A 12,640-nucleotide genomic window follows, 5' to 3' on the forward strand; every position below is an offset into this window, starting at 1 on the left:
AAATGTTTAAAAATGTTTATTTATTTCTTTTGAGAGAGAGAGAGAGAGAGAGAGAGAGAACTACACGTGCATGTGTGCGTGCACGTGTGGGGGAGGGGCAGAGAGAGGGAGAGAGAGAATCCCAAGTAGACCCCACGCTCAGCGAGGAGCCTGACGCGGCGACACTCGAGCTCACAGACCGTGAGATGATGACCGGAGCCGAAATCAAGAATGGCAGCCCCCCAGGTACCCCGAAAAATGTAAATCTGTATGTCTAGGTTTATGACTTCCTTTTTTGGTTCAACTATAATCGGCATTCAGAAGGAAAGGTGAATGCAATTAACTCCTTTTCCAGGTGTTCTCACATAATTGGAGGAAACAGTATTCACGTCTTCTCGCCTCTGGTTGAGTCACCAGCTCCTAAACTGATCTTCATAGGAAGAGAATTTCACACTCCAGCATCCTGATCTTAATTAAAAAAAAAAAAAAAAAGAAAGAAAGAAAGACAAGTGACAATTGTTTTATCATTAAGCCAGAGAAAAGTTCTTTTCTTTTTAACTTTTATTTATTTTTGAGAGGGAAAGACGGAGTACGAGTTGGGGAGGGGCAGAGAGAGAGGGAGACACAGAATTTGAAGCAGGTTCCAGGCTCTGAGCTGTCAGCCCCAAGCCGGAGACGCAGGGCTTGAACTCACAAACTGAGATCACAGCCTGAGCCGAAGTGGAGCGCTTAACCGACTGAGCCACCCAGGCTCCCTGCCAGAGAAAATTTCTGTGCAGTTTTCTCCCTTCCCAGAAATCTCTTTCTGATTGTCATTGGTTGGGAAACTGGAAAACTGCTGTAAATGAACTTCGAGTGTTTCCCAAAGACGTCCTCACCATCACATAATCATCCTCGCTGACTTCAAAGAGATCTTGCCAACAGCTCAGAGTCCATTTTGCAGGACTGAAGTCCTTTTATGGATAGCAGGTAGCAGTGTTTGTTCCAAGGAAAGCGTTTCAGGTTTGTCTTCTTTACTTTGTCATATAGAGATGAAGATTTGATGCAGGATTCCCCAAATCCATTTCAAGGCGATAAAAAAATGTTACAATGATGAAATGTTAACATTGTTTTTAAAAGTCTTTGAACTGGGAAAGCACGTCCCTATTCTTACAATGGAAGCCTTGCTTTCTGGACTATCCGTGAGAAGGAGATGGGGTGCCTGGGTGGCTCAGTCGGTTGAGCGTCCGACTTCAGCTCAGGTCATGATCTCACGGTTTGTGGGTTCCTGCCCCGCATCAGGCTCTGTGTTAACGGCTCAGAGCCTGGAGCCTGCTTCGGATTCTGTGTCTCCCTCTCTCTCTGCCCCTCCCCCGCTCACGCTTTCTCTCTCAAAATTGAATAAACGTTAAAAAAAACATTTTTTTTTTTTTTAATTTGGAAGAAGTAGAGAAGAAGCATATCTAATGAGGGCACTCATTTTAGATCCCAAATTTTAATGCAGCAAATACTATCCGGGTGTTAAATGATTTTTATTTCAGATTTTTTTTTTTTTTAAGTCTTATTAACAGTATTGTGCAATAAAATACCAACATGTTGGTATTTGGAAGGGATTGAATTTTCTGGACTCTGACTTAGGAAACCAAGGCGGGCCTCTGCCAAGGCAGGGTGCATCTCCTTGGATTGTGAGGAACGCCTTCCCTGCAGCACTGCTAATGGCCTGAACGAGGCTTTACTCTGGGGAGACCCCGGGAAAGAAAACGCCTAGAGGACATGGCAAAACAACTAAAATGAAAGAAAAGACTTACAAAATGAAGTCACTGCAGACTCACCACCACACAAGTTATACAATGTATCAGTCAATACAAGCTATATAATGTATCTTCTCCAGCTGCTGCTGGGAAGCTAGCAGGGGCTGCTTGTGCTGAACATCCACAATCCAGCCTCCATGCGATCACACCTTCTGTGATCACCCTCCTTATCTCCTTGAGAGAGGGCAGGATTCCGGCCTTGCTTCTAACTGATAGAATACAGCAAAGGCAAAGGCGCTGGCATGATTATGTTCCACAAGGGTGTGGCTCCTGCCTTACAGAGTCTCTCCTTTTCTGCCTTGGAAGAAGCAAACAGCCATGATGGGAAGCCCCAACATTTGGAAGGCAATAACCGCAGGCAGTCTTGAATGCAGGGAAACCTCTAGCTGACAGTCAGCAAGAAACTGAAGCCCTAAGGCCTCCAGGTACAGGGATGTGAATCCTTCCAACGACCTGAGCGAACGTGAAAGCAGATCCTTTCCCAGTTGAGCCTCCAACAAGGCACTAGGATTGCAGCCTCATAGCCCCTCCACAGAGGACCCACTTAAGCCATGCCTGAACTCCTGACCTGCAGAGACTGTGAGACAATGCATGTTTGTTTTAAGCCACTAAGTTTGTGGTAAAACTGTATGCTTGTGACACAGCATAAATAAAAAAACACACCCTAAATGGCACAAAAACAGACACATAGACCAATGGAATAGAATAGAAACCCCAGAACTAGACCCACAAATGTATGGCCAACTCATCTTTGACAAAGCAGGAAAGAACATCTAATGGAAAAAAGACAGCCTCTTTAACAAATGGTGCTGGGAGAACTGGACAGCAACATGCAGAAGGTTGAAACTAGACCACTTTCTCACACCATTCACAAAAATAAACTCAAAATGGATAAAGGACCTGAATGTGAGACAGGAAACCATCAAAACCTTAGAGGAGAAAGCAGGAAAAGACCTCTCTGACCTCAGCCGTAGCAATTTCTTACTCGACACATCCCCAAAGGCAAGGGAATTAAAAGCAAAAGGGAATTACTGGGACCTTATGAAGATAAAAAGCTTCTGCACAGCAAAGGAAACAACCAACAAAACTAAAAGGCAACCAACGGAATGGGAAAAGATATTTGCAAATGACATATCGGACAAAGGGCTAGTATCCAAAATCTATAAAGAGCTCACCAAACTCCACACCCGAAAAACAAATAACCCAGGGAAGAAATGGGCAGAAAACATGAATAGACACTTCTGTAAAGAAGACATCCGGATGGCCAACAGGCACATGAAAAGATGTTCAGCGTCGCTCCTTATCAGGGAAATACAAATCAAAACTACACTCGGGTATCACCTCATGCCAGTCAGAGTGGCCAAAATGAACAAATCAGGAGACTATAGATGCTGGAGAGGATGTGGAGAAACAGGAACCCTCTTGCACTGTTGGTGGGAATGCAAATTGGTGCAGCCGCTCTGGAAAGCAGTGTGGAGGTTCCTCAGAAAATTAAAAATAGACCTACCCTATGACCCAGCAATAGCACTGCTAGGAATTTATCCAAGGGATACAGGAGTACTGATGCATAGGGGCACTTGTACCCCAATGTTTAGAGCAGCACTCTCAACAATAGCCAAATTATGGAAAGAGCCTAAATGTCCATCAGCTGATGAATGGATAAAGAAATTGTGGTTTATATACACAATGGAATACTACATGACAATGAGAAAAAATGAAATATGGCCTTTTGTAGCAACGTGGATGGAACTGGAGAGTGTGATGCTAAGTGAAAGAAGCCATACAGAGAAAGACAGATACCATATGGTTTCACTCTTATGTGGATCCTGAGAAACTTAAGAGAAACCCATGGGGGAGGGGAACAAAAAAAAAAAAAAAAAGAGGTTAGAGTGGGAGAGAGCCAAAGCATAAGAGACTGTTAAAAACTGAGAACAAACTGAGGGTTGATGGGGGGTGGGAGGGAGGGGAGGGTGGGTGATGGGTATTGAGGAGGGCACCTTTTGGGATGAGCACTGGGTGTTGTATGGAAACCAACTTGACAATAAATTTCATATATAAAAAAATAAAAATAAAAAAAATAAAAAAATAAATATATAAAAGTTAAAAAAAAAAAAAAAACACACCCTAATTTCCAGGGAGCCATCAACTCCTGCCTGTTTTTTACTTCCTACATCCATCCCCGTGATCTTGCCATGGAACTGGCTCAGGCAGCCCGCATTGCTTGCCTGGCCTGTGGCTGTTATCCCCTTATCCCATCTGGTCTCCATTGGTCTTTATCTGCCCAGTCAAGTGAGTGGTCTTTCAAAACATAAATCCCTTCACATCTTGCCCTTGTTTGAAACCCTTCAGTATCTTCTCCATACCTGTAGGATGACGTCTAGCCCTTAGCAGGGCCCAGAAGGCCCTTACATTTCTCCACTCTTATCTCCTTCCACTTCGTAGGGAAAGCTTTACCCTCCAGCAATACTGAGCTGTAGTCACCTGCCTCCCTCTGCACACCTCAAGGTATCAGTCACCTCCCTGGAATTTTCACATAATGTCCCTTCTTGCTGGAATGCTCTTTCTCTCCTCAATAACTGACACACTGAATTGTGTCACAATTACCCACTTGTGGATTGTTCTGTACTCTAGATCCTTTGCTCCTGTGGACCAGGGACTAAGCTGTGTTTATCTTTGTACTTTCCTCCTAGCAGAGAGTCTGACCCATCATAGCTACTCAACAAATGTTTAGTGAATAAAGGCCTGAATATAACCAAGAAAGGTACCAATGAACTTGACCTATGCCATGCTACTGGAAATAGATCATGAGTTCTTAGTAAAAACGTCTTAGACCATGGCAGTGCATGATGCTGAGGGCTTAAATTGTTCTTTCACTCAATGATTGATTCATCCACCCATCGTCTGATTTTGTAGCAGAGACAAAAACAATCCTTGCACTCAAGTTGTTCATAATCTAGTGGACATGAGAGATGAAAGAAAGAAAGAAAGAAAGAAAGAAAGAAAGAAAGAAAGAAAGAAAGAGGGAGAGGAAGGAAGGAAGGAAAGAAGGAAGGAAGGAAAGAAAGAAAGAAAGAAAGAAAGAAAGAAAGAAAGAGGGAGAGAGGAAGGAAGGAAGGAAGGAAGGAAGGAAGGAAGGAAGGAAAGAAGGAAGGAAGAAAAGAATACTCAGCAATTAGAATCCATAATTGAGGTTTGCACCTGATGGATGCCCAACTCTTCTGGGTGATTTGGAGCAAGGAAAAGGAAAATTTTTAGGGCAAGGGGATTTCTGAGCTACACCTTGAAGGATGGTGAATTTTTGGCGAGCCTGGGGGAGATGGGAGAAATCAGGGACGTGGCCAATTTCACAGAACAGAGGCATTAAGGTGCAAGGAAGTCAGGGAGGTGGTTTGGTGTGGCCGGAAGACTGCAGGACTGGAAAGCGTGGTGGGAGGCAATGCAGGAAAGTGAAGCCAAGGAATCAGTACTTTACTTCCAGGACGTCAAAGAACCATCGTAGAATTCTAAGCAGTTTTCACGACATGCTTAGATTTCCCACCTTGAAAGATAACGACTATCGCAGTGTTTATGCTTGATAAATAACACTGCTCTTCCCCTCCCAGGTTCTGGACAAGTTGAAAAGGAAAGTCAGGGAGCCAACAGATGGAGATCATCTGCTTTGCTGGTGAGGCGGGCTGCCTCGTGCTAAGTCTCAGAATTTGGCAGACTCGACTCCCATCACAGTCTGCCCTGGGCTGGGCGGGGCTCTTCCTGCCGGAGCAGAGCAGATGCTCCTGCAGCATTTGCCCCAAAGAGAACGGGAGAAGGAGAGAGATGGCCAAAGCGTGACCACCTTTCTTCTTCCAAGGTCATAACTGAGAGGAGGCTATCACTGCCCATAAAAGGAAACCACATTCCCTGGGCTTCTCTTTTTCTTTTCACACACTGATCCTCACCGTTTAGCCTGTGATCAATTAGGCGTGTATCTGAGCCTTGGTGGGGAGGACAGCCTCCTGCCACCTACGTGATGCTGTCCCCCCCCCCCCGGTACCACGTACTACTCTGGGGGGTCCTGAGACCGCGGGTGCCCTGGAAGGTATGGCGTCCAGCTAGAAGAGTGCATTATCGACATTTAGCTGCAAAGTGACTATGTATCCACTACTGGGACTTCATTTGCTAGTCTGTTTCTCACCCCTGGTTATATCCAGCTGTGTCGTTCGATACTGCTGGTCAAGAGGCTTTGCCCATGAGACCAAATGACATCATCAAATTATTCTAACAATACAAAGCCAACAGTTAATGCCAAGGATTTGAATATTAGGTCCTTCTCACTTTCAAAGGCTGAAGGAAAAATTAAAATACAAATATTAACTCTTCTTGCAAGACCAAAGGAATGGAAGCCCACAATAAAATTTTCTTGCCATCGTGAATTAAAAGTCCAAAGACGTGCTTCTGCCGTCCCCGTCCCATCACCTGCTTCGGAGCCAAGCTCTTGGTGGCACGGTGTGGTGTGGTCAGGAAATGGGTTACCTGAAGGGAGGGTTGAGCAAACACATCAATGCATCAGGCATCATGGGACCCAGCTTTCTCACTGCCAGAGGGTTATGCTATGGAAAGGAGACAGGTTGTAATGACACCACGGTGTTGGGTTGGAATTGACGGTGTTGGTGTGAATTTAGGGTCTTTAGATGTAGATATTAGATTAGTTAGGACTCCAGAAACAACAGAACCAGTGTGTATAGAGAGGAAGCGAAGAAGCGAGAGGTTGATTTTAAGGAACTGGTGCACATGACTGTGGGGGCTAGAAAGCCTGAAATCTGCAAGGTGGGCTAGCAGGCCAGAGATTTGGGGAAGGGTTGGTGTTACAGTTCAGGTCCCAAAACAGTCTACTGACAAGATTCCCTCTTCCTCTGGGACCTCAGTCTTTCTCCAAAGACCCGAAGACCTTCAACTGATTGGACGAGGCCCACCCACATTATGGAGGATAATCTGCTTTTCTCAGTCTGTCGATGTTAATGTTAATCTCACCTAAAAAAACACTTTCACAGCAACATCTAGACTGGTGTTTGACCAGATCTCTGGGTACCAGGAAGAAAGCAAAACCCAAAACAAAAAATAAAATGCCCCAATTCCTGCCTAATCTTACCCATCAAGGTTCCTGTCCTCCCCACCTGTGGTCTCCCTTGGATGTGGCATTCTGTGCTGGGGGAGATGGCTTGAAACTGGCTTTCTTTTCTGTCTTTCTTTCCTCTGTCCAGTGTTGTTGTTGTTATTTAAGAGTTAAAACAAAAAAAGCAGTGGAACTTTCCCGAGAGTTTTTCTCAGAGGGGAGAAACACGAGACGGGAGACCAGATTGGAGAGGTGGTGAAGAAAAATAAAAGCGCCTCCCACTCGTCTCCTCGTGAGTCCAGCTCATTCCATAAATGTTGGTCGAACATCAGAAACATTCCTGGAGATGAAGAGAAATGAATCCAATGTGTTTGGGCCTTACAATTATTTTATGAAATGTCAAAAGTGAAACCTTTTGTTCTTGCAAGGAACTGCGTGACCCTCCCTGCCCTGAAGTCCAGAGGGACCGAGCCCTTCCTAGAGGCAGGCTCCCTGCTGAGTTTGCACAGCATCTCCGCCCAGTTCCTGGGGGCAGATTTTAAATGAGCGTCCAGGGGTGGTTTGTGTCATGTTAGAGAGGAGACTACCTGGCCAGCTTTTCAGAAGCATCTTTATTTTGGTGTTTTTTATAAGTAAAATAGGGGCGCCTGGGTGGCTCAGTCTCTTAAACATCGGAGTTGGGCTCAGGCCATGATCTCACGGTTGGTGGGTTCAAGCCCCAAGTCGGCCTCTGTGCTGATAGCTTAGAGTCTGGAGCCTGCTTCAGATTCTGTGTCTCCCTCTCTCACTGCCCCTCCCCTACTTGCTCTCTGTCTCTCAAAAATAAATAAAAACATTAGAAAAAAAGTAAAAAAAAAAAAAAAAAGTAAGAGAAACCCAGGGGCATCTGGGTGGCTTAGTTGGTTGGGCGTCTGACTTCTGCTCAGGTCATGAACTCACAGTCTGTGAGTTTTAAGTTTGTAAATCTAACTCTGAAATATAATATTAAGGGTAGTAGCAGATACGATTAGGTTTTCCTGTATTTCCTGTTTGTGCATGTGCTCAAATATATTAGCAGTGAACAAATGACAAAAATAAAATAATTCTGTAATTCTCAAAAGGGTACCCATATGAACAATAGGATTTTACACATCAGGGTTGAAAATGAGATTTTTTTTTAATGTTTATTCATCTGAGAGAGAGAGAAAGAGAGACGGAGCTCAAGCAGGGGTGGGCAGAGAGAGAGACAAAATCTGAAGCAGGCTCCAGGCTCTGAGCTGTCAGCACAGAGCCCAACACGGGGCTTGAACCCACAAACTGTGATATCCTGACTTGAGCCGAAATAGACGCTCAACTGACTGAGCCACCCAGGCGCCCAGAAAATGAGATTTTTTATATGCTAGAAATAAGAAACAGCATTCCTGGGGCTCCTGGGTGGCTCAGTCAGTTGAGTGTCCTACTTTGGCTCGGGTCATGATCTCGCTGTCTGTGAGTTTGAGCCCCGCATCGGGCTCTGTGCTGACAGCTCGGAGCCTGGAGCCTGCTTCGGATTCTATGTCTCCCTCTCTCTCTGCCCCTCCCCTGCTCATGCTCTGTCTCTCTCTCTCTCTGTCAAAAATAAATAAACATTAAAAAAAAAAAATTAGAAAAAAAAGAAAAGCATTCCTTTTTTAAACATTTCCTCCCAGTTTGGTTTTGCGATACAGTTCTTACTGACTGTAAACAGAGAAGCCAGTCCCAACAGACTGTGGAGAAATGGCGCTTCTATTCAAATGGAAACAGTAAAGCTGATCAATAACACTGATGAATAAATTGATCAGTGGAAGTCCTAAAACTATTTTGAGTTCTCAGTAAAAGGACGTATAATTAGAATCGAGGACTTTCAAAACACAAAGCATAAACAGCTAATATCGTGTGAAGAAAATTCACTTTGAATGGTTATCAAAACATGCTGATTAAGGGGCACCCGGCTGGTTCAGTCGGTAGAGCACGTGACACTCGATCTCGGGGTTGTGAGTTCAAGGCCCACGTTGGTTGTAGAGACTACTTTTTCAGAAAAAGGAGTAAAACAGGCTGATCAATACAAAAATAAACCACTATGTTCATATATTGTCATAGTAAGACTTACAAAATAACAATATATAATCTTTCAGAGAGTATAGGAAGACAAACATCCTCATTCTCAAGGTGGAGGGTAAACTGAGCAATCTTTTTGAAAAGAAATTTATAAAATGAGTCAAGACCATCAATACCTTCATATGCTTTGGCCAGGAATTCTACTTCTAAGGGTCTCTGTCAAGAAAAAAATAATTAGAAATGCAGTGATGTATATATAAAGATTTGGTATCATGGAAAACTTAAAATATATATAGTATGATGAATGTGTAAATTATGGCATTTCTGTGGAGTAGAATGTTATGGAACCATCAGTAATTATACTCATGTAAAATGTTAATGGTGTGGGAGATGCTCACGATATGAAGTCAAATGAATTAAAATAGGGGCAACACCATTTATGACGCATTGTATCAACTCATATACAAATTCATTTCAAACCAATTCAGGAGTATATTTTTCATTTACTTTCTTTTTGATTAGGGTTATCAAAAAACAGCTTATGGGGCGCCTGAGTGGCTCAGGCGCTCCGTTGAGCATCTGACTTCAGCTGGGGTCATAATCTACAGTTCGAGCCCCACCTCAGGCTCTGTGCTGACCGCTTGGAGCCTGGAGCCTGCTTGGGATCCTCTGTCTCCCTCTCTCTCTCTCTCTCTCTCTTTCAAAATAAATAAATAAACTTAAAAAAAAAACCCACAAAAAAACCCAGCTTATTCAATTTTTTTAAGAAAAGCAAAAACATGGCTGTTTTTTCATGCAGAGAGAAGTAAATGATATGCTAGAATTACATAATTTTATAATGCACATGGACCCTGAAGATGACTTTCTCATACCTAATGGTTCATCTTCCACAGCTTCCCACGGGGAAAAAAAAAAATTCAATCGTAACACATCTTCCTCTGCTCTGGTCTCAGTTTCCTGATTTTTCAAATGGAGCCTCGTCTGTCTAGATGCATGGTCTGCAAACCTCTTCTGTGGGCGAAAGAAAAGGAATAGTATTTCTCTCCACACCGCCACACCAAAGCACTGGGGGAATTAGTGACACCAGTGAAGTTTACGGCTCCTTTTTACATATTCAAATGTGCGCTACTTTCTTTCCAGGGGAAGACTGAAGCAGCACGTTCGCACCACGATGTGAATTGACAATTGAAGTTTAGTGTTATTACTTGCGTGGCCAGTGCAGTTAGAGTACCGCATTATGCTTTGTGTTTCATAGGATAACGATGTGCTGTATTCTGTGGCACTTTAGCGTATCATTCGATATAAATATAGTTACTTACTGAAAACTGTGTGCAAGTGATAAAAAGAACTTACAAGATAGTAGCTTAAATAAAACATGAAATAGTTTTCGCTTGGTGTCTGATTTTTTAATGCCGCTTTTCTCCCTAGCAATTCTTTGAGGTGGAGGAAGAGACTTTTGTGCAAGAATCAGCTACTATCAAAATGAGTAATTTGTTAAAAAGACTGAAGGAGAGAGAAGAAATGATTAAGGAGTTAAGAGAAGAGCTATGTCAATATGAAGAGTCTAGATTACAAAATCTTGTAAGTGTCAAAACAATGAATAATTTTAATACAGGTAAATAAGGCTATAACTTTCCAAAAGTTTGGGTTAAGAATAAAGGAAATACAGGGGCGCCTGGGTGGCGCAGTCGGTTAAGCGTCCGACTTCAGCCAGGTCACGATCTCGCGGTCCCTGAGTTCGAGCCCCGCATCGGGCTCTGGGCTGATGGCTCGGAGCCTGGAGCCTGTTTCCGATTCTGTGTCTCCCTCTGTCTCTGCTCCTCCCCCGTTCATGCTCTGTCTCTGTCTGTCCCATAAATAAATAAAAACGTTGAAAAAAAATTTTTAAAAAAAGAATAAAGGAAATACAGGTGGTATAGCTTGGGCATCTCTCCACAACATCAGCCAGTCCAAACTTTTCTGCTCAATGGCATATTCCAGAAAACCCATAATAGTTATAAATAGGAGCAATATAATTGTATTCAATTTTTATTCATAATGGAAATAAAATAACCTATCTCCCACTGCAAAAATTTTCCTCCCCTCGAAGAGCACATAAATATATTTTTGTTTTAATTTTGAAGACCCCGGCCCCGTTTTGCTGTTCTGATAGTTTGAAAGACACAAAGCAATCTCCCTGAGTCAGAGGCTTCCAGCAAGGCCCTTGGAACAAGAGAACTTCTGAGGAAAAATCTTGGGGAGGGTTTTCCCCCAGTTCTTCCCGTCACAAAGGGAGTCAGAGGCTGGTTTACTACTTAAACAGAGGACTGGTGGGAACAGATATGGAAAGAGAACAGAGAGGCTAAACTGTCAAGGAGGAGAACTTTAAGGGCTGTGGAAAGTGTGGACACTGAGGGTGAGTTCACTGTCACCTCACTGTGAGCCAGTGGCTGTGGCCCAACGGCAGTTCAGAGCCATAGAGGGGTTTTCATTAATGGATTCTAAGAACAAGAAGCTGATTGTTTGAGTCGGAGAGGCTCGCAGAGAGGCCGGAGGAATAACAATCTTTTTGAATATCAACTGGCGGGCACCGCATGCCTCCTCAGCGGTATCCTATCTTGTAGCTAAGTTTACAGCGGAGGAAGCAGAGATAGGGTGGCTAAGTTACTTCCCCCAGGCATATGGCTAGTAAACGGTGAAGATAGCATGTGAACCAAGGTCCAACTGAATCCAAAGCCCACAAAAGGAAGTGGGGCTCTGGGCTCTACAGTAATATGTCAAGGTTGTAATTTTCAAAATTAATTAGTATGTATATATAAAATAGACTATTATCACAATGTTATTATAATGTACTAGTATATTAATACTTATGGATACATCCACCTGTAAATATCGACACACGCATATACATGCACAGAAAAAGTCTGAGAAGTTATGTACCAAAATGTGAACACTGGGAAGAAACACTTGCTCATTGCTGGGCCCTTTAAGTACAGTCTATAATTTACCTAAATCCCGCATTAGTATTCTTATTTAAAACGCCAAGTTTTCGCCTGGGTGGCGCAGTCGGTTAAGCGTCCGACTTCAGCCAGGTCACGATCTCGCGGTCCGTGAGTTCGAGCCCCGCGTCAGGCTCTGGGCTGATGGCTTGGAGCCTGGAGCCTGTTTCAAATTCTGTGTCTCCCTCTCTCTCTGCCCCTCCCCCGTTCATGCTCTGTCTCTCTCTGTCCCAAAAATAAATAAATGTTGAAAAAAAAAATTTATAAAAAAAAAAAAAAAAAAACGCCAAGTTTAGAAGAGATAAGGAATTGAACTTATATGATTCTAAAGGATTTCGTTTATTAGTTGGTGAAGGCGTGTTTGCTTTGTATAATCTATTAGGATTCTTTATGTTCTAAAAAAAACCTGAGTATCTTCTAAGCAATGTATTGTGGAGTGTAATTAGCATAGATCTAACAAAAATGAATACTAATTCTTTTTACATCTTCTGATGGCTTTGGAGGAGGCATATCCGGTTCCTGCACTGACGTTAACCTTTTCCTGGGTCTAAATCTAGTCTTTTTAATTAATTTTTAATTAATTAACTTTTAATGTTTATTTATTTTTGAGAGAGCGAGAGAGACAGAGACAGAGCGCGAACAGGGGAAGGGCAGAGAGAGAGAAAGAGAGAGAGAGAGAATCCAAGCAGTCTCTGGGCTCTGAGCTGTCAGCACAGAGCCCGATGCGGGGCTCAAACTCATAAACTGTG

General features: G+C 43.3%; 1 protein-coding gene across 3 annotated transcripts in view; it reads left to right on the forward strand.

Moving 5' to 3' along the window:
- CB4H10orf67 (chromosome B4 C10orf67 homolog) overlaps window positions 1-12,640 on the forward strand; it is a 165,692-nt gene that overhangs the window by 45,620 nt on the left and 107,432 nt on the right. For all 3 annotated transcript variants that reach the window (XR_015253987.1, XM_086714749.1, XM_025930708.2), the window contains exon 5: window positions 10,342-10,494. Coding sequence is in view for 2 of the 3 variants with exons in the window: in XM_086714749.1 (XP_086570875.1) it covers window positions 10,342-10,494 (153 nt within the window). In the remaining variant the exon portion in view is untranslated. The remainder of the gene's footprint in view (window positions 1-10,341; window positions 10,495-12,640) is intronic.

Source organism: Puma concolor, chromosome B4, assembly GCF_028749965.1.
Source record: "Puma concolor isolate L17-30 chromosome B4, mPumCon1.1.hap2, whole genome shotgun sequence".
Taxonomy (NCBI): Eukaryota; Metazoa; Chordata; class Mammalia; order Carnivora; family Felidae; genus Puma; species Puma concolor.